Genomic DNA, 26,987 nt, shown 5'->3' on the forward strand with positions numbered 1-26,987 from the left:
ACCAAAAACGGTTGAGGACCAAAAACGGTTGAGGACCAAAAACGGTTGAGGACCAAAAACGGTTGAGGACCAAAAACGGTTGAGGACCAAAAACGGTTGAGGACCAAAAAAGGTTGAGGACCAAAAAAGGTTGAGGACCAAAAAAGGTTGAGGACCAAAAAAGGTTGAGGACCAAAAAAGGTTGAGGACCAAAAAAGGTTGAGGACCAAAAAAGGTTGAGGACCAAAAAAGGTTGAGGACCAAAAAAGGTTGAGGACCAAAAACGGTTGAGGACCACTACTTGCCTAATTGTTACTGAAATATTTTGCTTGAGAAAAATTGTCATTGCCCAATTTCCTTTGGAGTTATGAAACTGTGCACATAAGTCAATTAGGGATGATTACAACAGTGGTTTTCAAATGTTTTCTTTCCACAAACCATTGGGTTAAACCAACTCAAAGGGAACAATTCAGACACTGGTCTCAAGCAGCCATTCTCAACAGGGCCTCCCAACTCCCAGGGGCTACAACACATTGACTAAAAAACCTAGTTTTCCTTTCACCTCATGTTACACGAATATTTTTTATGCAGTCGGTAGGAGGGAAGAACAAAAGAAACCAAACTTCACCGCTTCACAGGGAAGGGGGCCCATAAACTTTGAACAGAGTCCTAGGAGGGGTCCATTGACAAAAAAAGGTCAAGAATGGCTGGTCTCGAGTCTGGTAAAACACTAATGAGTTATACACAAGCAAAGGTTCATTAGTGAAGCATTTGGGACACTGTGCCAATTCAACAGCTCACAGTGATCATGTTTAAACACAAATTAGTCGATGCCAGTGCAGTGCTGCCACTTGTCCATCCGACAACCCCAAGTTTGGGATCATAAACACTTCACAAGGGTGAAAGACTCCTCTGTAAACCTGAATTTCAGAAGCCCAGTGGCAGAGTTACTGGAAAGGAGGGAAAAATCCCCATTGACCCCAGTTTCATTGTGTTTATCTCACACAAGATAGTCTCTTCCTCCTATTACATTTAACTAACATATCCTCCCAGTGCTTACCAGTTGTTTAAATTGTTAAAAAATTAAATTTAGATATACATACAGCAAGGTAACAGCTCATTCTGGTCACAAGGCCATGCCGCCCAAATACCCCCAATCCGCGTACACTTTTGAAGAGTGGAAGGAAATCAGAGCAAACCCACATAGACGCGAGTAGAGGTATAAACCCTTTACAGACCGCGCAGCACGCGAACCTGGACCACTGGCGCTGTCGTAGCGTTGCACTAACCACATCACCTAGAAACTCGGTGCAATGAGAAAAAGCAACATTTGTGGTAGAGGCAAATTACCATAGTGAGGAGTTTCAAAAGCCACTTACCAAATCTTACCTGCTGCTCCAAAGATGTTAGTCACTTTGCCAGATGTTCAAAGGGCATGCTGGTCTATCAAAGAAATAATGGCAAGATAGTTATAGCACAAAATGATCCATTCAGAGAAATTTAAAACCCCTACAGGTGATATCAATACCTCAGATAACATGATCATGAGACCAGCAAGCGAAACCTTTCCATTATCAGCTCTCAATGCAAAACAAGTGTTTAACACAAGTGCAGTGTCCTGCCTTCTTGCAGGCTGGGATTAAAATCAGGCTGCTTTCCTCATCCTACAAGATTATGCGTCGATCCGCAAGACTGTTGTAGAGAACACCAAGTTCCTTGGAGTTCACTTAAATAATAACTGATCATGGACACTCAACCTCTCCTCACTTGTCAGGAAGCAACTGCACTTCCTGAGAAAACTGAAGCAGACAAGGCCACCATTATGTCACCCTTCTACAAGAGCTCTACCGAGAGTCCCCTGGCTCAGTGTGGAATGGTTGCTGAGGAGAAATAGATCGGAGATCATTCCACAGGAAAATAAGAATGACACAGAGGATCAGTGGAGTCTCCCTCCTCCCACCCCAATCAACGCAATCTACCGGGATATTTTTCTTAAGAGTGTGTGGAAAATCATTGAGGACCACTTCCTCTCCATACACTGCATCTTTTTGCTGCTCCCATCGGGAAAGATATACAGGAGTATCAAACCCACCACCACCAGCTAAGGAACAGCTTCTTCCCATGGGCAGGGAGAACGTTGAACGACCAAAGGAGATGCTCATATTTACAAATCAATATTTATTTGCATATATAAATGCTTGTCCTATATATGTATTGTTTGTCTGCATGTGTGTCATATCCAGTTATGAGTCTGCATGTTTTGCACCAAGGACCAGAGAACGCTGTTGCATCGGTTGTACTTGTAAAATCAGATGTTAATAAACTTGACCAAATTTCTCCAAAGAATCCCACGTTCTCAACCCCAAATAGCTCAAGACTAACTTGCGCTAAAAACAAAGTACTGGAACATGAAACAGCTACCAACAATAGTTAGAGAAGAAGAGAAAGGAGAGGACAAATGCAGAGCAACAATTCCTTATGAGCGGCTAAAGTGTGGTACACGTTTGTGGTCAAAATTTCAAAGTGCAAATTAGGCTCGGCTGCAGAACACGGAGTGTCAGAATACAGTGCTTTAAAGGGATGGTGGTAAAAAAAATGCATTTCATGGAGGGGGGGGAAGGGGAGAAGAAAAGAAGAAGGGAAAAATTTGAGAGAAAGGGACTTTCCTTCATTGAACATTGTTACTACCTTTGTTGCAGCTCTACTCTTCACCACCAGAGTGCCTCAAAGAACTGCACAGATCGCAGGCTGGGCCCACGTTAGCTGGAGAACTAAGCCACATAATCTGTGGATCTTCTGTCCCGCCCACTAACAGAGGGAATATTGTGTTAACAGGATCTCTGAGTTTTGAAGAGGAAACACTCTTCCTTACAAACAGGATTGATACTGGTAATTCTTGAAGCCCACTAATTACACTGGACAATGAAGATTTTTCTTCCTGAACACTTTTAGGTATATTTTATGGATTTTGGGCTGTTGATCACGAAAATCACCTTAAAAATTTCCTATCAAGTGGTTTTTTTTAAAAACCACTTTTTAAAAAAAAAACAATTGTTGTGATTTTTTTGTCATATTTTAAGTTACTTCAAGTCTACAAAACCACAAAGTGCAGCATGTCATTGAAAATTCATTTTCTGCATTCGCACTCGGACCTGTTCCCTGCTGATCTCGGTGCCGTCAGTGACTGCGGCCATGGAAAAGTTGTATCAGGCCAAATGGAATCATCAATGCTGGCCGACTATCGAAGGAAGTCCTGCTAAATATGGATTACCAAATACTCAATATTTTTGTTATTAACAAATCAGAGATTGTGATCTCAAGTACACACATTCCCTATGACCTCTGATAAGAATTTAATATATGTAATATTTTTAATTTACAATCTTTTAAATAATGTTCATTATCTAACATTTATGGCATGCTGTTGGGAATAAGAGAGGCTCCTTTAGATAAAAATAACAAAAGCCTGGGAACAGTCCAGTGTGATGGTCGAGGTCAGCAGATGTGCACGTGTAGATGCGTGCACACATAAGTATGCATGTATAGTCTCCTATGGACTAGGTACAGCTCATCTCAATTCATCCACCTTTTATCTCTTGCCTTCCTTCCCTTGTCCGATACCTGCCAATCTAGTGTCTCCGTCTCCCCATTTGTACATCATTCTTCAGCACCCCGCAACCTTATTCATCAATCCCTGACAGAATACCAGTTCATTGTATACCAGCAGAGGGATGCAGGTGAAGCAATTGGGACATTTGTCAATTCAAGCAGAAATGTTATCATGAAAAAATATACGCAAAAACTGAATGAAAGGTCACAATTTCACTGTTGCGTTGCCTCTCACTTATCTGACCTGTCAATTAGCCTCATACCTGGGATCTGCACTACTTCAGGGATACGGCACGAATTCAAGGCTCCCACATAATCCTCGTTCTTAAAACAAACCCAGTGGCAAAGTTACCAGAAACCTTCCCAGCCTCGCCACCATATCCACTGTATCGGAAATCGGCAAAGACGGGCGTGGGGGCGTGAAATGCATACCTGTGATGCAGAAATGCGTGAAGCATCTTGCCGCGCTGTGAGATCAGAGGATGAAACGTTGGCAGGAGCCCCCCGGTGCAGCCTCATGCTGACCTTGCGCTCTCGCTCAGCTCGAGAAATGGGCCTTGGCGAGGTGTTGGCTGCAACAATAAAAGGGCCCTTTGTTAACTTGAAATCCCACACCACAGTGCTGATTCTGGAGGGCTGTCCTATTGGTAACATTCCCCGTCAAACCATTTTACTAAAAGTGCACACGCCTCAGAGGTTTCAAACGACAGAATGCCAAGCGTGTGGATGTTCCACAAGCAAATTCTTGCTGATTTAATGCCAAATAAAATTTTATCCCATCCCTGTTCTTCTGAAAGTAGCAGAGTTGACAAGTCACAAGCAGGGAAAGGCTTTATGCTGGATTACCATGGAATGGCCAATAGCGGAAGCCACCAGTTACCATCTACATTCTTTCGGGACATCTTGCTCCTTTCAAAGTACCATACAGTGACACTTGCGGAAAAAAAAAATAGCGGATGTGTCGGAACCGCTGCAAGGTTTGGACCCTGGAGAGCAGGGAGTGGAGACACAACTCCACAGGGTTCTACCGCTCAGGCCGACTAACGACGGACGGCTCTATGCAGTTTTTAAACAGCCTGTTGTGGGAGCTGATGGGAGTTTTATTTTAAAATCCCGCGACTGTGGGGTCTGGACCAAAGATGGTGGTGCCTGTGCTGGCAGCGACCTCAAGGGGGTTGCAGACTCCAGGAGAGAGTGGACCGGAGCATGGAACCAGAAAAATGGGGAGAACCTGTTGAGGAGGAGGAGAAGCAGAGGAGATGGCCTTACAGGATAGTGACCACGGCAGAGGACTAATGAGAAGCTCTGCGGCTGATGAACACACAGTCAGCAGGCTACTAGTGACTCGCGCAGGAACTCGTGCAGGCTGCAGGCGATGTGGTCAAAGGACTCGCACACCAAGCTGTGGACTGCTGGAGACTTGCTGAAGGGAGTAACAGGTATTGGAGCAAAGATGAGAGAAGGTGTCGAGACTGGAAGAGGCTTCTGAGTGGCCTTGGGTGCTGAAGGCTTCCCGATTATGTCAGAGGTAGGGGTCTGGAACTCAGGTTGCAGATGGTTTGGAATGAAGTCTGTGTGGAGATGGAGGAAAATCCATGGACACTAGGGGCATGGGGCGGTGCACAGTCCCACAGGCAGGGGGGATAATAGGTGGATAAGTGAGGATGGGGCAAAACAGCAAACAGGAGGGGGGAGGAATAGCTCTTTGAATGGAGAGGGAAGTGGGTGGAGAGCTGTACGAAAGACAGAATGGGATGGGAAAGAAAACAGAGTAGATGAGTAGAAACCGCAGAAGTCAATGTTAATCCCATCTGGCTGGAAAATTGTGTTTCTCCTTCAATTTATGGGTGATCTTGGACAGTATGGTTGGACAATACCTCCTGCCTTTGGGCCTGTGCTACTCCCCATCACCTCCACCATCTAGTTTGGGTGCCTGCCTACATTTTTTTCATACCTTGAAGGGCTCAAGCCCGAAACATTGGTTATACATCTTTACGACATAAAATACAATGTTTCTCACTGTATTTTTACTGAAACAAGATCAAGAAATGGTGAAAGCAGGCTCGATTTTAACACTGAAGCAGAATTTGGACAGGAATATGGATGGGAGTGCTATGAAGGGCTATGGACTGGGTGCAGGTCAGTGGGATTAGGGTAGGTGAAAAAAATGGTTCGGCACAGACTAGAAGGCCTGTTTCTGTGCTGTAATGTTCTATGGTTCTAACTGTTAATATTGAACCCAAGTTGAACAATTCTCTAAGGAGGGATAAGAGATAAAAGGTGGGTACATGGAATCAGGCCAAGAGTTGGCCACATATTCAGTGAAAGGCAGAACAAGGTTGAAGGGCTGAGGGCAGGACAGGACCCTGCTATCGATGGAAACTTTGCTGGAGTGGGCTGACAACCCACTGAAGGGAACTCAGCATTAGGGGCACCAGCTGGGAAGTGGTGCAGCACAGCAATGTGAACGGAGGCAAGTACTGACCAGACTGCTGAGCCCGAGTGGCCTGTGATGGGAGCATCGCTTCTTGTCCGTTCCGTAATCGGTTGCCGACCGCAGCAGCACCAGTTCCCGGGGGGAGGGCTCGCGTGGCCGAGCTGCGTGTCTGCACCACACGCTCTTCCCTCTCGTGCTCTCTGCGCTCACGCTCACTCTCCTCTGGAGTACGACCGGCACCCTGCAATCAATAGAAATGTAGTTCGTGCCTCTTGAATTAAAATACAACTGGGCTTGGGTGTGTGCATGAGGAAATCTCCATTCGAAGAAAGTGCATCCCATTTGGGTTCTCCTAGTCTGACAATGAGCTGCCCTGTGAGGCAGGATCAGGCAAGGCCGAGGCTTCAGTCTGCAGGGTAGGCCTCTCAGGCTGCCGTAAACTTTCAACTTTTAGCCTTCTTGTTTGACATTTCAACCCTTCAAAATCCACCCATGTCATTCAACAACAAACTCAATGAGGGGCTCATTTAAGGACTCTAACTTTTGCACTTGTTTGTTCCTTTTCTCCTGTATGTATTGGACAGTTGTTTACACGTGTACGTTGTGCAGTTTTTTTCGCACTACCAATAAGTGGTAATTCTGTTTAGCCCGCAGGATAATGAATCTCAGGGTTGTGTGTGTTGTGTACCTACTCTGACAATAAATCTGAATCTGAACTCATAACTTCAATACGTTGCCAACTACAAACGAATGGTCGACCACTTCCTGAATTGCTGTTAAATAATACTTTAATACAATTCGCAGGAGCTCTGTAGGTTGTGACACTTCATTTGGTTCTCAAAGGCTTTGCCCAAATCCAGAAGCTGTGACCCTTGGTTCTGAGCTCTCCAACCAGAGGAAACATCTTCCAAACCTAGCCTGTCTTGCTTAAACATTGTAATAGGCTTTTATGACAACTCCCATCATTCTTCCAAGACAGTGGTTCTCAACCTTTTTCTTTCCACTCACATCCCACTTAAGTAATCCCTATGCCATAGGTGCTCTCATTAGTAAGGGATTGCTTAAGATGGGATGTGGGTGGAAAGAAAAGGTTTGAAAACTGCTTTAATCTTATCTAATTGACACATTATGTGCAAGGTTTCAGAACTCCAAAGGAAATGGGCCAAAGACAATTTTTCTCAAGCAAAATATTTCAGTAATAATCGGGTTCAGAGCAGTGATTCTCAACCTTCCCTTCCCACTCACATCCCACCTTAAGCAATCCCTTACAGAGCTCTGATAGCATTGGAATTACTTAAAGTGGTATGTGAATGGAAAGAAAAAGGTTGAAAACCACTATTCAAAACTCCAGTAGATAATCCCAATTGACACTCCTCGTCCATCAAATCAGCCACCAGTTAAACCTTTTTTTTTTAAGGACGTATTCTAGAAGCACATTCCTTCCCTCCCCCCGCCCACAGATTTTAAAAAAGTGCACGCGCACCCCGCCAGCCTCAGCACGCGCACCCCGCCAGCCTCAGCACGCGCACCCCGCCAGCCTCAGCACGCGCACCCCGCCAGCCTCAGCACGCGCACCCCGCCAGCCTCAGCACGCGCACCCCGCCAGCCTCAGCACGCGCACCCCGCCAGCCTCAGCACGCGCACCCCGCCAGCCTCAGCACGCGCACCCCGCCAGCCTCAGCACGCGCACCCCGCCAGCCTCAGCACGCGCACCCCGCCAGCCTCAGCACGCGCACCCCGCCAGCCTCAGCACGCGCACCCCGCCAGCCTCAGCACGCGCACCCCGCCAGCCTCAGCACGCGCACCCCGCCAGCCTCAGCACGCGCACCCCGCCAGCCTCAGCACGCGCACCCCGCCAGCCTCAGCACGCGCACCCCGCCAGCCTCAGCACGCGCACCCCGCCAGCCTCAGCACGCGCACCCCGCCAGCCTCAGCACGCGCACCCCGCCAGCCTCAGCACGCGCACCCCGCCAGCCTCAGCACGCGCACCCCGCCAGCCTCAGCACGCGCACCCCGCCAGCCTCAGCACGCGCACCCCGCCAGCCTCAGCACGCGCACCCCGCCAGCCTCAGCACGCGCACCCCGCCAGCCTCAGCACGCGCACCCCGCCAGCCTCAGCACGCGCACCCCGCCAGCCTCAGCACGCGCACCCCGCCAGCCTCAGCACGCGCACCCCGCCAGCCTCAGCACGCGCACCCCGCCAGCCTCAGCACGCGCACCCCGCCAGCCTCAGCACGCGCACCCCGCCAGCCTCAGCACGCGCACCCCGCCAGCCTCAGCACGCGCACCCCGCCAGCCTCAGCACGCGCACCCCGCCAGCCTCAGCACGCGCACCCCGCCAGCCTCAGCACGCGCACCCCGCCAGCCTCAGCACGCGCACCCCGCCAGCCTCAGCACGCGCACCCCGCCAGCCTCAGCACGCGCACCCCGCCAGCCTCAGCACGCGCACCCCGCCAGCCTCAGCACGCGCACCCCGCCAGCCTCAGCACGCGCACCCCGCCAGCCTCAGCACGCGCACCCCGCCAGCCTCAGCACGCGCACCCCGCCAGCCTCAGCACGCGCACCCCGCCAGCCTCAGCACGCGCACCCCACCAGCACACCCAAAGTTTCATTTCTCCTTCCCTTCCTTCCCAAAAATCTCCATTTTAAATAATTTCTTTTGTTTGAAGTGGATAATGCATTTCTTCTTTGGCTTGGCTTCGCGGACGAAGATTTATGGAGGGGGTAAAAAGTCCACGTCAGCTGCAGGCTCGTTTGTGGCTGACCAGTCCGATGCGGGACAGGCAGACACGATTGCAGCGGTTGCAAGGGAAAATTGGTTGGTTGGGGTTGGGTGTTGGGTTTTTCCTCCTTTGCCTTTTGTCAGTGAGGTGGGCTCTGCGGTCTTCTTCAAAGGAGGCTGCTGCCCGCCAAACTGTGAGGCGCCAAGATGCACGGTTTGAGGCGTTATCAGCCCACTGGCGGTGGTCAATGTGGCAGGCACCAAGAGATTTCTTTAGGCAGTCCTTGTACCTTTTCTTTGGTGCACCTCTGTCACGGTGGCCAGTGGAGAGCTCGCCATATAATACGATCTTGGGAAGGCGATGGTCCTCCATTCTGGAGACGTGACCCATCCAGCGCAGCTGGATCTTCAGCAGCGTGGACTCGATGCTGTCGACCTCTGCCATCTCGAGTACCTCGACGTTAGGGGTGTGAGCGCTCCAATGGATGTTGAGGATGGAGCGGAGACAACGCTGGTGGAAGCGTTCTAGGAGCCGTAGGTGGTGCCGGTAGAGGACCCATGATTCGGAGCCGAACAGGAGTGTGGGTATGACAACGGCTCTGTATACGCTTATCTTTGTGAGGTTTTTCAGTTGGTTGTTTTTCCAGACTCTTTTGTGTAGTCTTCCAAAGGCGCTATTTGCCTTGGCGAGTCTGTTGTCTATCTCATTGTCGATCCTTGCATCTGATGAAATGGTGCAGCCGAGATAGGTAAACTGGTTGACCGTTTTGAGTTTTGTGTGCCCGATGGAGATGTGGGGACACAAGAGAAACTTGTCCGTGAACTACTCTTTGCAGATGATGCCGCTTTAGTTGCCCATTCAGAGCCAGCTCTTCAGCGCTTGACGTCCTGCTTTGCGGAAACTGCCAAAATGTTTGGCCTGGAAGTCAGCCTGAAGAAAACTGAGGTCCTCCATCAGCCAGCTCCCCACCATGACTACCAGCCCCCCCACATCTCCATCGGGATAATGCATTACGGGGATTGCAAATGCCAGATATGAAAATTTTCTGGTTGCATGATACTCACTCTCACAATACCCAACTAATACACCTGCATTACTAGTAAAAAAGATAGCAAAATGTAATTTTCAAAGAACCAGTATTGTCATCCTTAATTACTGGTATGTACAGTTCTCTTTAATCAGATAACTCTGTAATCTACAAAATTTAACTTCGAACTCTGGTCACTGGCACTGTAAAAGCGTTGATCTAATTGCTACACTAACCATGTCGCGGTCATAATTAAACCCCCTCTCCAAATTTACAAATAGAGCCTTATTAATATACAGTACTAATAAAGAGTCTTATTTGGCAGGGATAGGGAGATACTCTGAAAGAGTCGCCCCAGCGGCATCATCCCGGGCGCCACTATTTTATTCAAACATAACTTGATTGAAACTTTATTCAACAGTTGCTGCGTGTGGGACACAACCGGGGGCTGAATGTTTGATCCCATTTAAATCTTTTATCTAAATTTTAATTTTTTTTCCCCCCAATTTGTTTTATTTGTCAGTTGCTTAAATTTCGAATAACATGAGTTTTGCTGTGTAGGTTAGCAGGGGCCAAGCACCAATCCCAGAAGCATCTGCCCCTAACTACCATCAACTACTTCTCACTCCATTCCAACATATTACTCCAATCATCCATCTGAGAAATCCATGCTGCCTGCAAAATCCCATAGGGCTCTGAGAAACCAGCAATACTAGGTGATTCCTAAAGGTTTTATTTGATGCTATGTGCTACAGAACATACCTACAGTCCACTCCCAGCACCCAAGTTTTCACTCTTAACATGCCCTCACTTACAAACTTCAGCATGTTCCAGTCAAAGACGTAGTCATACGAGAAGCCCTGTCGGTGGAAAAGGTTCCTGAAAAGCTGGCGCAGGTACGAATAATCAGGCTTGTCGTCGAAACGCAAGGAGCGACAGAAGTTCAGGTAGGTAGAAAACTCAGCTAAGTGAGGGAAGGGAAAATAAAAAGGTTAGTATCACAGAAACACTGAAGCAAGACTTACTTGTCAAGAAATATTGGGTCAAAAAAAGGCCAGTGGTGGATGCTACAAGAGGGCTGCTAAGTCCCAAGTGACGATATTTAGTTGAGAAAGGAATGAGGCAGTTCAGAGATTTCAAGGTTCCCTTACATCTTGCACACTGGCAAACCACCATCTGTGTCAAAAGGAAAGTAACACCTGGCTTCGAAGTGGCAGGTGTCCCAAGGGACAGATCCGGGGAAGTTAGCAGCAGGATCTGCCCAATCAAGCCAGAGGGAATGGGTAAGGAAAAGAAATAGGCACAGTTGACGTAACTGTTAGTGCAATGACTTATAGCACCAGCGATCAGGACTGGGGTTTGAATCCCATGCTGCCTGTAAGGATGCTCTCCCCGCATCTGCGTGGGATTCCTCTGGGCGCTCTGGTTTCCTCCCACTGTTTGAAACGTACTGGGATTGTAAGTTAATTGGGTGTAATTGAGCAGCACGGTCTTGTGGACCAAAATGGCCTGATACCACACTGTACATCTAAAAAAAAACCTCAAATGGGCTATTCAGTCCATCGAGTCTACCCCGCGATTCAATCATGAGCTGATCCACTTTCCCACTCAATCCCACTGACCACCTTTGATGCCCTGGCTATTCAAGAACCTATTAATCTCAGTCTTAAATACATCCAAATGACCCGGCCTCCACAACAAGTTCCACAGATTCACCACCCTCTGGCTGAAGAAATTCCTCCATGTCTCCGTTCGAAGAGCATGGCCTTCAATCTTGAAGTTGTACCCTTCACCCACCATAACCGGTCTACATCTCCTCTGTCTATGCCTTTCAACATTCAAGAGGTCTCAATGAGATCTCCCCCCCCCGCCCCCTACCTCATTCTCCTAATTCACAGAAAAGGTGTCAACGCTCCTCTTATCATTAACCCTTTCATTTCTGGAATCATCCTAGTGAACCTCCTTTGAAGCCTCTACAACGTCAGCGCACTTGGCATAGTGGTTAGTGCAATGCTGTTACAATGCCAGCAATCGGGTCCGGGACACGAATCCCGGACCGTCCGTTAGGAGTTTGCACATTCTCCCCGTGCCTGCATGAGTTTTCCCTGGCGGCTCTGGTTTCCTCCCACTATTCGAAACGTTAATTGGGTGGCATGGACTTGTGAGCCAAAATGGCCTGTCTTCGTGCTGCATGTCTAAATTTAAATTTTAAAAAATGAACAGCAAAGAGAAAGGAAGGCCTAGATTGGCAGTGTTTCAGGTGGATCTTCAGACTGCAGAATTATGCTTGTGGCTGTACTACCCCCACAGAGAGGCTAGGTTGAGGAAAGGGTTTGCTGGGGTCTCGCACCCGATGCAAGCTCACGAGTCAACACGCAAGAGGAGATAGAGGTTCACCTGCAGGCACGGTCATCACCGTTTACCAGAGGACTAACTTGGGTGTTGCCAAGGGAAGGTGAAGCAGGTGTTTAACTCCAGGGGAAGGCAATTCAGGAATTTTCTCCTTCAGAGACAGATGATAACAACTATGGAAAAGCAAATACTGATGAAAAATAAAAAAGTCTCTGCGATGACAGAACAGTTAGATTATATCTATGCATCAGGAGGGGCAAAACTAGCAGAGACTCTATAAGATCTCTCAAAGGTTCTAACACAGGAATACCAAAGAGAAAAATCTGCACAAAGCATAGTACAAAGGCAAGGGGTTTTATTTCACTCCGCAATAACATTCCTGTATTAGTGGTCTTAAGAATTTTTTTTGTTTGTTTCCAGCTTCAATAATACCTGGTTACCATTGCATTTATAAATGCAACACCCTTTCCTAGATGTGAACATGCTACCTGCCGCAAATCACTGTTCATAGGTACTATTTGTTAAGAGTTCAACAGCAATTAAAAACTTGATCTGGCTTCTTGAGGTGGGGGCTGGTGGTGAGAGAAAAAAAAGCAAGTCAAAAAAATTAGATACCCCTGAACTCTGTGGCATGAGCCATGGGCTTTTGAGGGGGGCGGGGGTTCACAGGTCACTGCAGTAGTATTCTGGCTCATCGTCGCATAGACTGACTAAAGGGAGCGAGAGGGTGCCAATGGCGCCGAAGGCTTCCAGATCGTGTCGGAGGTTCAGAACTGGAGCTCGGGCTGCTAATGGTTTGGACTGGACTCTGGCTGTGAGAGGGCTGGAGGTAAATCCACAGGCACTCAGTGACTCTTGAGGGGACTCTCCTTTGCTTTTGTTTCTCTGACTGTAAGAGGTGCTTCAGGCAATTTCTGCCGATGGCGAACCATACATCAGACAAAAGCAAGTTCCACGCAAGAGTGCACTGTTTTTATTACATAAGAAATGAATCTTGATTTACGACTTCCGTAATCCTCCATGATTTCAATCCACAGTACTGTGGCAAGTGACAAAGATCAAAACATTGGCCGTTATACACACATTGGGTATGATAGCATCCTCATTATTTAAAAAAAGAGCTTCGACTGCCACACAGTGCAATGGAGAGAGGAGCGTCTACATTCCTGCTTCTGCTGAACCAGTGAATCCACCAAGGACTATGTATGAAACAGGTGGTGGTGATGGCTGGGCTTTGCTACAATCATGTCCTCAACCACCTAACCTTGCATGCAAAGAAATGGACGCACACAGTCCATTGGTTTTGTGTTGGAGCAAGAGTTCAAATTGACTTGTCACCCGATTGAAAAAGTACAACCAATGAAACAGCATCCTCTGTGCCAAACACTGCAAGCACACATACAGACGAACCAAGATCAAATAGGATTTTACACTTGATGGCACTGCTAACTCAGTGTGAAGCATCACTATAAAACACCAGGAGCACGGGGCACTCACATGGATAGCTCTTGCACAACATTTCGATCGGAGTGGACATCTTTTTCTCGCTGATGCGCTCGTACTTCTGCCGTTTTGTGGCTGCTTTCAGTCCCTGCCATGGCAACGAGCCCAAGTTAAAATACATCAGGACGTAACCCAGTGACTCCAGGTCATCACGGCGACTTTGTTCTGTGGAGATTCGTTTTTCATTTAAAAGTCAGGAGCTAAAATTTATTTATATGTGTGTCACTAGCAAAATGGCATTTCAGGGATTCTCTAAATTCACCAACTCAAACACTTCCCAAGTACCTCTAGTTTCCCCACATAGAAACATTGCCTCAAAGTTCTTACTGCATAAATCTTAAATATAAAATTTAAACATGTCCAGTCAGGTTGAACAAGAAAGTCTGCAGATCCTGGGGCCGAGGGCAATGCACAAATGTGGTAGAGAAACTCAGCAGGTCATGCAGCATTTGTATGAAATGAAGGGTAACCAACATTTCAGGCCTGGTAACTACCTGATGAAGGGCTCATGCCTGACACACTGGTTACCCTTAACTTCTTATGGATGCTCCATGATCTGCTGAGTTTCTCCAGCACGTTTGAGTGTTGCAGACAAGGTGGTCCATTCAATTGCCAGCACTGATCATAAACTCCTCCCTCCACCCCCACTCCTCTCCATCTTGACTTGGCTTCCTCCCCAATACCTGGAGAGCTGATTCCCTTGCTAACTCGGTCTAATGTTAACAGCAGAAACTGGAAACTCACTTTCTGTGCAGGCTCCACAGACGCGCAGTCTCGGTTTACTTACCGATGCCTAGATGGGTGTTGATGGACGCATACCGCGCTGTGCCGGTAAGGTTCTTGTTTTCCCGATATGGGATGTGCTGGTGAGTCCTGGCATCGCGATACTTCTTGGCCAGGCCAAAGTCAATGATGTAAACCAGGTTACCCTTCTTGCCCAAGCCCATTAGGAAATTGTCTGGTTTAACATCACGGTGGATGAAGTTTTTGGAATGAATGTACTCAATTCGACTGATCTGGAAGGGGTGGGGGAAGTGAATAACAAAAAGAATAAAACCATGTACCAGGAATTTATTCATCTGCTTCTGAACGTTCAAGTCACTAGATCTGGTCTGCGATACCTTACGGATGCCCTTTAACAGGAAGTCACTACAGATATTGTTCAATTTACCGCTTATTTACTCATCAACTCTATGGCATTTTCCTTGATCAATTTTTAGTACAAAAACATGCACGTCACTCTCCAGTCATAGGAACACAATGTATCAAAACCTCGAATCATTTCACCCTGCTTTGATTTATAAAGATTATTTAGCAATTAGACGGAATGATTAGGACAGCACTGGGTTGAACCTGGGTTGCTGGTGCTGTCTTGTAAAGAGTTTTACGTTCTCCCCGTGACTGCGTGGGTTTCCTCCCACCCTTCAAAACTTATAGAGCTTGTAGGTTAATTGGTGGGGTGGCATGGGCTCATTAGCCAGAAGGGCCTGTTACTGTGCTGCATGGCTAAATGTAAAAAAAAATCCATTCAAAAACTGAGGTATAGAATAATTTCCAGCACCGGGAAATAATTCACTTTCCATGTTTGCATAGAGACTGACTTCATTCTTTGCCACGTCCCAATATTCACCGTGCTTTTATTTAATTTCTCCTGTCTTTGGTCGGTCACGGACATTTTTCATTCTCTACTTCCTCTGCATCTTAGATTTCTAGAAGAATTATTTCCCCCCCCTTGGACGCCAAGTATTTCAAATTTCTCAGTTCAGAATGCCAGCATCCATCACATTTTTGCTTTTTTTTTCAAAAAAGTTTCCTATTTGATAGACCGCAATATTTTCAGGAACCTGCAGGCTCTGCACCTCCTCGCTGGTCAGGATTTAGCCCCGTGAATTCAGCGCGTCACACTTCCAAGCAAGTTCCACATTTACAAAATGCTGCTGGACCAATGAAAGGGGGTGAAAACAACCACCTACCACACCGGGATACGTGCAATGGCCAACTTGAACACTTTAGCTGTAGGAAACTACTGCTGACACAAGTTTAATTGGGCAACTGCCTGCTTTGCATTCTTGGCGACATTTTTGTTTACCAACAACCATTGCTCAAATGAGCAGGCTGGGTGTGTAAAATGCTAATAATAAACTGACCATTGATAGATCAGACTTCCCCAGCAAAGCACACAATTTGCATTTGTGGAGAACCTTTAAACATTTCCCATTGAGGAGCATCAGACCACCCCAAGGCAAAGTTTGACACTAGGTGAAACTGCAAGCAACTTTAAACCAGAGGTCAGCTTTGAAGAAGAAGACTTACACAAAATCACTGCGAGCCAAACAACTGGAACCATGGCTGCTAACTGCAGAAAAATCAGAGATGATAATAGGTCGGGGGTGAGCAGGCTGTTGAAGAATCAGATGAAATTGGACAGGAGAGGCGGGAAGCAGAAAGAAGGGCAAAGCCAGAGAGAAATTTGGGAGCAAAAAAAAAAGAGAATTTAAAAGCATGGTACTCCAAGAACAGAGTGTGCCCCACCAAAGGAGGAGAGCAAAATATTAGACTTGGCCCGACTGCCATCAAAGGAATGTGAGCTATCCCGTGGCACTAATGCTGTCCATCAGGGGAGTTCAGATTTCTTTTTCTGAACAGCCTGTCGATGGACGAAGGCAGCACAAAACAGGATTGGTACAAAGTGAATCAGAAAACCCACTAGGCTGCACAAAACTGAAAAGATGAATACAGGTTGTATCTGGCCACTGTCAGACCACAGAAAATGCCAGAAAACAGAAATCGACCCCTAAAGGAACCCCCTATGTAAAGCTATCAAATGTAGAACAAAGCTTAAAACAGGAAATAACGGTAAGTGCAATGACTTTACAGCACCAGTGATTGGGGACCAGAGTTCGATTCCCGAGCTGTCTGTAAGGTGTTTGATTCAAACATGCTGGGCCATGGGAGTTGCCACCGAGCTCCAGATAAGAGGTGTACAACCTGTATTTGAGCTGGTTGATGAGGGTAGCAAATTTAAACTACATGATGTTAGCAAGCTGTTTCACAAAGACCTACAGGGAAGATTACTCAAGAAAGCAAGTCCATGGGAAAACATCAGGACATTAAAATTTGACTCTTGCGAGAAAGCCAAATGGTTTTAATGAAAAAGGCTTTTTAATGCCCTGGAGCTCAGGGCTAGATGGCTTGAGATATTAATGCCATACTTGAAGTCAGGCCACAAACAAGAACCTTGCTGATCATTGCAAATGCACACTTTAAAAAAAAACATATTCATTGGATGAGGCTGTCAACAACAGGATTTGTTGTCTACCCCCAATCACCCCTCAACTAACAATGTTAAGAATCAACCACGTTGCCATGTATGGAATCACATGCTGGCTAACTAGCAGCAGTTAACTCAACGCTGTTACAGCGTTCAAATCCAAAGCTGTCTGTATAGAATTTGTGTGTTCTCCCCTTGACCTGCGTGAGATTTCGGAGTTCTTCGGTTCCCCCCCCACCTTCCAAAATGTTTGGGGTTGACAGGTTAATTGGGTGTAGTTGGCTAGCACAGGTTCATGGGCCTTGCTGTATCATTAAAATAATACATTTTAATGCAAGATAAACAGGAGGCTACTTAAACAAAACATGCAAATTAACAAAAGGATCTGGGAATATACAACCACAAAATATTGGTCAGGAAGCTAGAGATGGAACATGGATACAGTCTAGGAGTTGTGAGGTCAAACAATTGTATCCAAACTATGGACACTGCACTGTGGCAAGGATGGGATAGCATTTGATGTAGAGCAGCCATTCTCAGCCATTCAGTAAATGTCTCATTTTCTTTTCACATTACGTAACATCAATTTTTTTTTGTATGCTTTTATGTCTTCAGTAGGATTGGAGTAGAGAATAAACCAACTAATCTTGAACAGAGCCAAAAAAAGGTTGAAAATGGCTGATGTAGAGGATGATGCTGGGGCTGGGGAAACCATCTTGGCTGGAGCAGCTTTCTTTGCAACAAAGACACATCTAAGTGAGGCGAACAAAGTTTTGAATAGGGGGGACCCATTTCCCTTGGCAGAATGGGGGATACAGATGCTTAAACATACAGCACGGTGAAAAGTTTTGTTTAATCCCACGAGCTCGTGCCACTCAATTGACCTTCAACACTAGTGTGTTTTTGAATGGTGGGGGGGAAACTGGAGCAGCCGGAAGAAACCCACACAGTGCAGTGAGAACCTACAAACTCCTTACAGACAGCTCCGCATTCAAACCCCGGTCACTGGCGCTGTGTTAACCGTGCCACCCTTGTGTTTTGGAACATTAATGAAATAGGGCTCAAGAATGATCGAGGGCCCTTTCCATCCATCTTTGGCTCAATGTCATCAGGAAGGACATAAAGGAGCATCAAAATCAGGACTTGTGGAGGAACTAGAAGGGAAACGGGGAACAAGTGCTTGAAGTCACTGCCTGAAGAGATGGAAGTAGAAACTGCTGCCAAATATTTGGATAAATGCAAGAAGTAAAATCCACAGGTCTCAGGATTAAAAGCTTAGGAGAAAATACCGCCATTGTGGACAGAAAGGGGGGGGGGGGGGGGAAAAGTAATGAAATTTCTGGCCATGTCAAATATTTATTGACAGAATAGATCTGGTCAGCTTTGGAACTGCAGAGTGGCAATCAATTATTGAATTTAACAGTGATTAAACTTAATAAAGAACTGGCTGGAAAAGCTGACATATAATTAAAAAAAAATTAGACATACTCTACGAGCCCACGCTGCCCGATTATACGCAATTGAACTACAACCCCTGGTACGTTTTGAATGGTAGGAGGAAACCCACGCAGACATGGGGAGAAAGTACGAACTCTTAACGGGCAGTGCTGCATTCGAACGCAGGTCACTGGTGCTGTAACAGCGATGTGCTAACCGAGCTGGTCTCTCTATGCTAAACATTCCACATTGCAAGAGGGAATTGATCATCGCTGACCAGAGATATAGTAGATGGGCGGGCATGGTTTGGCAACAATTACAAAACACACCAAAATGATTCAATTGTGTCACAGACATTGGTGGTTTCATTACAATACTATTCAACCACAAGAGGTGGGGTCTCAAGAAAGCAGCCTCAATCCTCAAGGAGCCTCACCACCTAGGCCAGGTCCTCTTCTCACTGCTACCAACAGGAGCCTGAAGATGAACACCCAGCAATACAAAAGCAGCCTCTTCCCCACTGCCATCAGATTTCTGAACGAACCAGACACAAACTCATTTTTTTCCTCTTTCGCATTAATTTATTTTCAAAAATGTAATTTGCAGCTATTTTTCCACATGCAATGCCGCCGCAAAACAACGAATTTCGTGACACACTTTCACGAAAATAAATTCTGATTCTGAATCTCATTCCTTTCCCCCCCACCGCCCCCCCCCCCACCCCCTTTTCCAGTTGCACTGGTCAGAGTAGTTGCACATTATGAAAGTTCATACCATCTGGTCTGCCAGGAGAAGTACAGTCTTTAGACTGAACTTGCGTGAACAAAAGTTGAAGAGGTCCTCCAGACTAGGACCAAGCAACTCCATCACCATCACATTGTAGTCTCCTTCTGCACCACACCATTTAATTGAAGGAATCCCAACTGCAGGAAGAACCCAAAATACAGAAAGCAAATCAGTCACACTATTACCAAGCAAACAACAGGTTAACAAAGCAAGAAAAAGTTACCAGCTGCTGTTAACTGGCCATCCCTCATGCCAGGAAACCACACGACGTAAAACTGCGGCCACTGCAATGTGCTGACAATATACCATTTACTGTGACCCAATTGTTTTTAAATGGTCTTCTCTTGAATCAGTAACACATGCCAAATCCAAAGCAGACCAAACTCATCCAATATATTAGCAGTCCCTTGGGATCAAAGGTACAGTGCTGTGCACATACAGTCATGCATCAATTAAAGCCCAAAATTCTGTGAAATTGGGCATTATGCAAAAGTGGGCATTGTGCAAACATATTACTGAGCAAAGCTATATGGGATAATGTAGTGTACCAGTAAACTTTTTATTTTTAAGTAGGGATCAGTGTGGGGACTGACACAGGGCTGTAGGGGGAGAGCGGGACAGTGGGATCCGTGTGGGGACTAACACAAGCTGTTGGGAGAGCGTGGGGCATTGGGTTTAGTTGGTACTGATATAGGTCTGTGGAAGGAGAATGGGGCAGTGGGATCAGTTTGGGTATATGGTATACAATTTCCTACAGCTAGCGATCGCTTTTTCTAAATTGCTGCGGACTTGCTTGTGGTAACTGAATGGGACCATGGATGTCTATGCCGTCGGACCTTGTCCGAACAGATGTTAAGTGGCGCTTAAGTGTTTACATGCTAGAAAAAGCACCTTCATATTGTACACAATCACACATTTGTCTGGACACATTCAACTTCCAGCAAGAGATAATGTGTTTAACTACTGACTTTGGATATCCTTGGGCAAATGTTGAAAGAATCACAGGTTTTGTTTACATTAATCTTGAACTGCAACCACACAGAATTCTCAAAAGGGTCAACTATTATAGCACAGCAGATCCAAACATGCAGCTTTCCCACCACTCTCTCGTCACTGTTTAATGATCGTACTTCATCTGGAGAAAGTAAACTTTCCCCACAGGCACACCCATTTTAAATAGAAAAACTGCCAAAGATACAGTAGGTGGGAATAAAAGACTGAACCTTTGAGCAGAAAATTTGGCATTAAAGCACTCCACAAGTTTTGAAAATGCCACATGCTGAAAGAGAATAATTTAAAAAGTTCCCACTTTTGGCAGAAATCAAGTGGGTACCTATGGATTTTGGATGTGGGCACAACTGCAATGCCCCCTCTTTTGATGCTGTGAACATTTCACTGCGATTGACTCATCTGACGGCGGGCAAAGGGGTGAAGATGTGTGCGGCCTCGATAGAAGACCTAGCGCCTTCTCGAGATCGTGAAACCCAGGAAAAGACCACGGTAGCACTTCAGACGGTCTCCATGTTCAAACAAGACATTAAATAAACGATCACCTGCCTTTGGAGTCAGACAAGATCCCGTTCAACAATGTCATCTAGCTAAATGTGGCAAGTTGCCCAAATATTGCCAGTTCACACACACAAAGACAAATCCAAACTAGACAATTAATGCCCAGTCCACTTACTCTCAAAGTTGTTGACAGTGCTACCAAGCAGCACACATTTGCAAATAAACCTGCTCATCTCTGTCAAGTTTGGATTTCACCAAGGTAACTCCATTCCAGATCTCATCACAGTCTAAACATGGAGAAATACTAGAGGAATATTTCAGGCTTTAGTCCTTCTTCAGGTCTCTGGCCCGAAACATCAGTAATGTATATTTAACTACTATGGACGCTGTGAGACCGGCTGAGTTCCTCCAGCATTTCTGTGTGTTTTTAACTACAATCACAGCGCCTGCTGACTTTCGTGTTTGACTTGGTGTAAATATAGACCCAAGAAGGGAGTTCGATGATTGAGAAGAGTCCCTTCACTGAAAAACTGGTACGGCAAGTTTCACTCAGTAAAACTAAAGCCAGTGGGAACCAAGTGGCTTGTCCAAAAAGGAAAATGGCTGCGATGATTTGGACAACAAAGCAGTTCTTCTGCACAACGACTGTGGTTCAACCGCCTTTAGTTGGCTCAAAAGCCACCTTCCCAATACAGTCAGAAGTAGGGATGCTCACTGATGAGAACACCATGTCCGATTCCATTTGCAACTTTTCAGCAAATAAAACAGTCCTCATGGCTGTGGGCCAGCAAGACAGAGACACCATTTAGGCAAGGCTGGTGCCACAAATAAATACCAAGCATCAAAAGTCTATTCACCTACGTGACATTCAGTGGTTATTACCCTACTAACAACAAGTAGACAAGTTGGTTGACGTGGGCATAAGAGTTGAAGGGCTCATTTATGAGCTGCAGAACTATGTAAACCTATGACCGAGACTGTTGATACTGACAACTCCATGATGGGAGAAAATAAAATGACCACCCTTGCCTCTCAATTTTTAAGACTGCCTCCCATTCTCTAACATTAGAGAGAAGAATCCAAGTTTGCTTAACCTCTATAAATAATACACTTCAATCCACTTTCAGCAGGTTCTGACCCACACTTACTGTAATCTCACTTTGCAAAACATAAATACAGCAAAATCCTCCAAATCTATTGTCATCTGATTGGATAAGTACAACCCGACGAAACAGCGTTCTCCGGTCCTCGGTACAAAACATAGAAACACACAACCAGAATGGCTGAGCTTCACCACAATGGTGCCTCTTGGTCAAATGGAGAAAATAATCTTTCTCTTGATGGCGAGACGTTATTCACAGCCCGAAGCAGACACCCAAACTTCAGTTTTCAGTCACAGCCACATCTCTGCGAGATTGATTGGTCTTAGAACCACAGAACACAACAGCCCAGAAAATAGGCCATTCAGCTCTTCTAGTCTGTGCCAAAACATCATTCTGTTAGGCCCACTGACCTGCTCCTGTTCCATAACCCTCCAGACCTCTTCCATCCACATCTACCCTTTTTATTCTTAAAACTTAAGAGTGGGCCAGCATTTACCACGTCAGATGGCAGCTCATTCCATACTCCCACCACTCTGAGTGTTCCCCCTGAACCTTTCCCCCTAAAGCCATGTCTTCTTGTATTTATCTCTCCTAATCTAAATGGAAAGAACCTACTTGCAAAAGAGTCTTGTTACTCATTTAGGGTTAATGGACTCACTCAAGAATTCTCCAGTATAAAAGAATGATATTACTCTTGTCAGAAAAGCAGATAAACTCCTGCAAATAGAAATAATGGTTCAAGTGGCCAGGGCAAACAACCATGGTTAGCCATCAACAAATGTTTAGCTCAAGTTTATTTGTCATCTGACTGGATAAGTACAACCCGGTGAAACAGTGTTCTCCAGTCCATGGTGCCGAACAGTGGAAAACACACGTACAGACATAACACCCATACAGGGCAACTATATATAAATATATATATCTCTCTCTCAGGCACTGTTGGAGCCAGAGGTCATTTTGCCATCTTTCCACTTTACATCCTAGGTTGCCACTCAGAGCACTTACCTCCTCCTTGCATCATCTTGTAAAACTTGCTCTCGATGTGGAGCTGTGGGTGTTTCGTTTTGACACATTCCAACTTTATTGCAACCTCTTCCCCCGTCGCAATGTTTGCACCTGAAAAGCCACAGATAAAGAATGTAAGACTAATTCTCTTTTGCATCTTCTCATTCCATCCTAAATAAGAGAGAAAAGCTACTGTCGGTAATAACTCAAAGTAACATTTTCGTAAGAAAATATTTTTTATCTAGAGACGGGGGGGGGGTTTAAGTCTATAAGGAGAGCTTATGTCGTCTGGGATTGTACTCACTGGAATTTAGAAGAATGAGAGGGACTCTTATAGAAGTATAAAATTATGAAAGGAATAAGATAGAGATAGGCAAATTGTTTCCATTGATGGAGGAGACTTGAACTAGATCATATAGCCTCAAGATTCAGGGCAGTAGATTTAGGATGGAGAAGAGGAGGAACTGCATTTTCCAGTGGGCAGTGAATCTGTGGAGGCTACCTCAGTAAATATACTTAAGACAAGGTTGGATAGATGATTTTTTTTTTAAAAAAAACACAAATCGGGATATGGGGAAAAGAGAGGTAGTCAGAGACGAGCCCATCATCAGATCAGCCATCTTAATGATCGGTGGAGCAGACTTGACGGGACGGATGGCCGACTGACTCCTGCTTCTTACATTCTTAAGAAAAAGATATGCTCTGCTTGCTGATTCTAGTGTGCTTGGATAGAATGGGTCCAGCGTGCTACTAAACACAAACTTGAAGAGTCAACCGAACCCATATTTACAGTCAACTCAGATTGGAAAGAAGAATTTAAACTGGACCCATAATCTTCAAATAATATTTCTAAAAAAGAGTGGGGGAAGGGAAAGAGGACTGGAAGGATTGAGAAAAGCATAAAGTTCCAACTTAGTCCCTGACTAATTTCAGCAGAGAAACTACCCATGAACTTGCTGTCTGAAAGACAGAGGTCACAGTCCATTAAATCTGTTCCAGTAGGATAGCATCTTCAGAACACAATGGAATCTTATCAAACTGCAAGTAGTGCCCGTCTTTCAAACAGAGAAGACATTGCTGGCTACTGCCCCATCTTTTGCAACAAGTCAGGGAGGAAAAAAAGTGGCAGCACTCAACACACCGATCAAAGAATCCATCAATGTTACATCGCAGGGCCACCAGCAGTTAAAATCCAACGTGAAGATGTTCTTGCAACTAGCATCTTTCAGAAAGATCCCAGAACAGCTAATTATGTACTTTTTTGAAAAAAAAAGAGCTATTGTCATTGGAATGCAGGCTCCAGCCAATCTGCTGACACTGCCATGGATGCTCTCGAGCCCAAAGGTTTGGTTACAACCAGAGAGTTCTCGATTTCATCTTCGCCATACCAATACTGGACAGAGGCACCTGAAATTCTGCATATGAATTCCTTTGAAGAAAGATTTCAATTGGCGACCTCTTCATTCAGATAAGAGTGCTACAAGTGAGTTAAGAAAGTCTTAATTAATTTCCCACCATCTAAAATGGTGGCATCTCCCTAACAATGGTTCCAGTCCAGAGTCCTGGTCTCATTTCCAACGGTTACTTTGAATTTTGCACAAGAAGGCTAATTACAACTGGGGCCAATTCTGCACGCGTCACCAATGAATCTGCCCAACAATTTCCTGCCTGGAAGCTGTAGAATTCTAAAGAACTGCAGTAAATAGGGGTGTGCGCTGCCACAACAACAGCACGCAGTTAAAAGGCTTCTCTGCAACCAAAACTAACTAAAGGCCCTTTCAGGTGGACCCTCCACCTTGAAGGCTGCGGCAGGAGCGGATCTTAACTTGCCGGCTCACCCTAAAAGGCTGCTGCAGCATTGCCTGGTCCACCTGAAAGGGCCTATTCATATCAGAGGCACCTCATAGAAACATAGAAGATAGGAGCAGGAGTAGGTCATTCGACCCTTCGAGCCTGCTCCGCCATTCAACGAGATCATGGCTGATCTTAAAGTTCAGTACCCCGTCCCTGCCTTCTCTCCGTAACCTTTAATACCCTTATACTGAAGAAATAGATCTAATTCCCTCTTAAATATATTTAATGAACCTGCCTCTACTGCCCTCTGTGGCAATGAATTCCACAGATTCACCACCCTCTGGGTAAAGAAATTCCTCCTCATCTCGGTCCTAAATGGTTTGCCTATTATCCTCAAACCATGGCCCCGGGTTCTGGATTTTCCCATCCTTGGAAACATCCCATCTGCATCCATTCTGTCCAGTCCTGCCAGAATTTTATATGTCTCTATGAGATCCCCTCTCAATCTTCTAAACTCCAGCGAGTACAATCCCAATTTGCGCAATCTTTCCTCATAAGTCATTCCTGCCATTCCAGGTATCAGCCTGGTGAATCGCCTCTGCACTCCCTCCATTGCAAGAACATCCTTCCTTAGATAAGGTGACCAAAACTGCACACAATACTCCAGGTGGGGTCTCACCAAGGCCCTGTACAGCTGCAGTAAGGTATCCTTGTTCCTATACTCAAACCCTCTTGATATGAAGGCCAACATACCATTTGCCTTTTTAACTGCCTGCTGTACCTGTATGCCCGCCTTCAGAGACTGGTTTACAAGTACCCCTAGGTCTCTCTGCACTTCCCCATCTCTTAATCTACTGCCATTCAAATAGTAATCTGCCCTCCGGTTTGTATTACCAAAGTGGATAACCTCACATTTATCCACATTGTAGTGCATTTGCCATGTATCTGCCCAGTCCCTCAATTTATCCAAATCACACTGGAGCTTCCTGACCCCCTCTTCCGTGCACACAATCCCTCCTAGCTTAGTGTCATCTGCAAATTTGGAGATATTACATCCAATCCCCTCATCCAGATCATTAATGTAAATTGTGAACAGCTGGGGTCCCAGTACAGATCCCTGTGGCACCCCACTGGTCACCGCCTGCCACTCAGAAAACGAGCCATTTATCCCAACTCTCTGTCTTCTACCTGCCAGCCAGTTCTCAATCCACATCAATACTTTGCCCCCAATCCCATGAGCCTTGATTTTGGAAGCCAGTCATTTATGCGGGACCTTATCGAAGTCCTTTTGGAAGTCCAGGTACACCACATCCACTGGCTCTCCCCAATCTATTTTACCTGTCACCATCTCAAAGAATTCCAATAGATTTGTCAAGCATGATTTACCTTTTGTAAATCCATGTTGACTCCGTCCGATCCCTTCTCTGCTAGTCATATGCTCCGCTATTACATCCTTAATAATGGATTCCATCATTTTGTCCACTACTGACGTAAGGCTCACCGGCCAATAATTCCCCGCTTTTTCTCTACCCCCTTTTTAAATAGTGGGGTAACATTAGCTACCCTCCAATCCATGGGTACTGATCCTGAGTCTATCGAGTTCTGGAAAATAATTCTTAAAGCAGCTGCTATCTGAATGGCCACTTCCTTGAGTACCCTAATATGTAGATTATCAGGCCCTTGGGATTTATCTGCCTTTAATCCCATCAATTTCCCCAAGACCATGTCCTTAGAGATACTGATTTCTTTCAGTTCCTCCCTTGCATTAGTCTCTATGTTTCCCAACATCCTTGGGAGGTTATTTGTATATTCTCTTGTAAAAACAGAACCTCGTAGCAGCTCCAGATCTGATGGAGGCGGGGCAACTGGTGCCGCAGTGCCACCTGTCACAAATATGCGGCATAGCGATGGCCATCTTCCCTATCCATAATCCTCCACACAGGGGGAACTGCTCTGTGTTTCCAATGGGATTATGCTAGGCTGCATTTTGAGCCACGGAGCAGCCCCGGTACATTGGCGGCCAGCCAGGCTGTTACAGCCCAGACCAGATGTCTCTCCCCGGGGGGGGGGGGGGGCGGGGGCGTGGCTGCCAGTCGGCTGGGCAGTGGGGGTGGCTGCACATTCAAGTGCCTCAGCGGAGCCCGGCACTCCGCCGATTATCCCTCCCTGAGGAGGGTTGGCGGCGGCGCCTCAGCTGCATTCTGGTAAGTACGTCTTTAGCCTCAAGGGGGGAAGATTATGCGGCTTTACACTGGGGTGTTCAGGCCACCCGAAAGTGCCTTAAATAACTACCAATTTCCAACCACACTACATTCAAAGCGTCACATTCAGTGAAAAGAGCTTCTAGCAAAGGCCCAAACCTAGTCTTCCAAAAAGTGGCTGCAGTATCAAAAATGACAAATGAAAGTGCAGAATTAATTATGATCACACAATAGTACACAATGAAATTTTT

The 26,987-nt window shown here is 46.0% G+C and overlaps 1 protein-coding gene across 2 annotated transcripts in view; it reads right to left on the reverse strand.

Annotated features, from left to right (window-relative positions):
* Positions 1-26,987, reverse strand: part of LOC138751101 (casein kinase I) — a 34,713-nt gene that overhangs the window by 6,703 nt on the left and 1,023 nt on the right. Inside the window, exons 2-9 of one of the 2 annotated variants that reach the window (XM_069913179.1) lie at positions 22,742-22,852; positions 19,113-19,261; positions 14,418-14,646; positions 13,625-13,795; positions 10,591-10,739; positions 6,074-6,266; positions 4,021-4,160; positions 1,369-1,422 (exon numbers count right to left, since the gene is read on the reverse strand). In XM_069913179.1, the coding sequence (XP_069769280.1) occupies positions 1,390-1,422; positions 4,021-4,160; positions 6,074-6,266; positions 10,591-10,739; positions 13,625-13,795; positions 14,418-14,646; positions 19,113-19,261; positions 22,742-22,757 (1,080 nt within the window). In that variant the 5' untranslated portion in view covers positions 22,758-22,852 and the 3' untranslated portion in view covers positions 1,369-1,389. Of the gene's footprint in view, positions 1-1,358; positions 1,423-4,020; positions 4,161-6,073; positions 6,267-10,590; positions 10,740-13,624; positions 13,796-14,417; positions 14,647-19,112; positions 19,262-22,741; positions 22,853-26,987 lie in introns of both variants that reach the window. The other variant, XM_069913178.1, reaches the window with a different exon arrangement.

Source organism: Narcine bancroftii, unplaced genomic scaffold, assembly GCF_036971445.1.
Source record: "Narcine bancroftii isolate sNarBan1 unplaced genomic scaffold, sNarBan1.hap1 Scaffold_691, whole genome shotgun sequence".
In the NCBI taxonomy this organism is placed as follows: Eukaryota; Metazoa; Chordata; class Chondrichthyes; order Torpediniformes; family Narcinidae; genus Narcine; species Narcine bancroftii.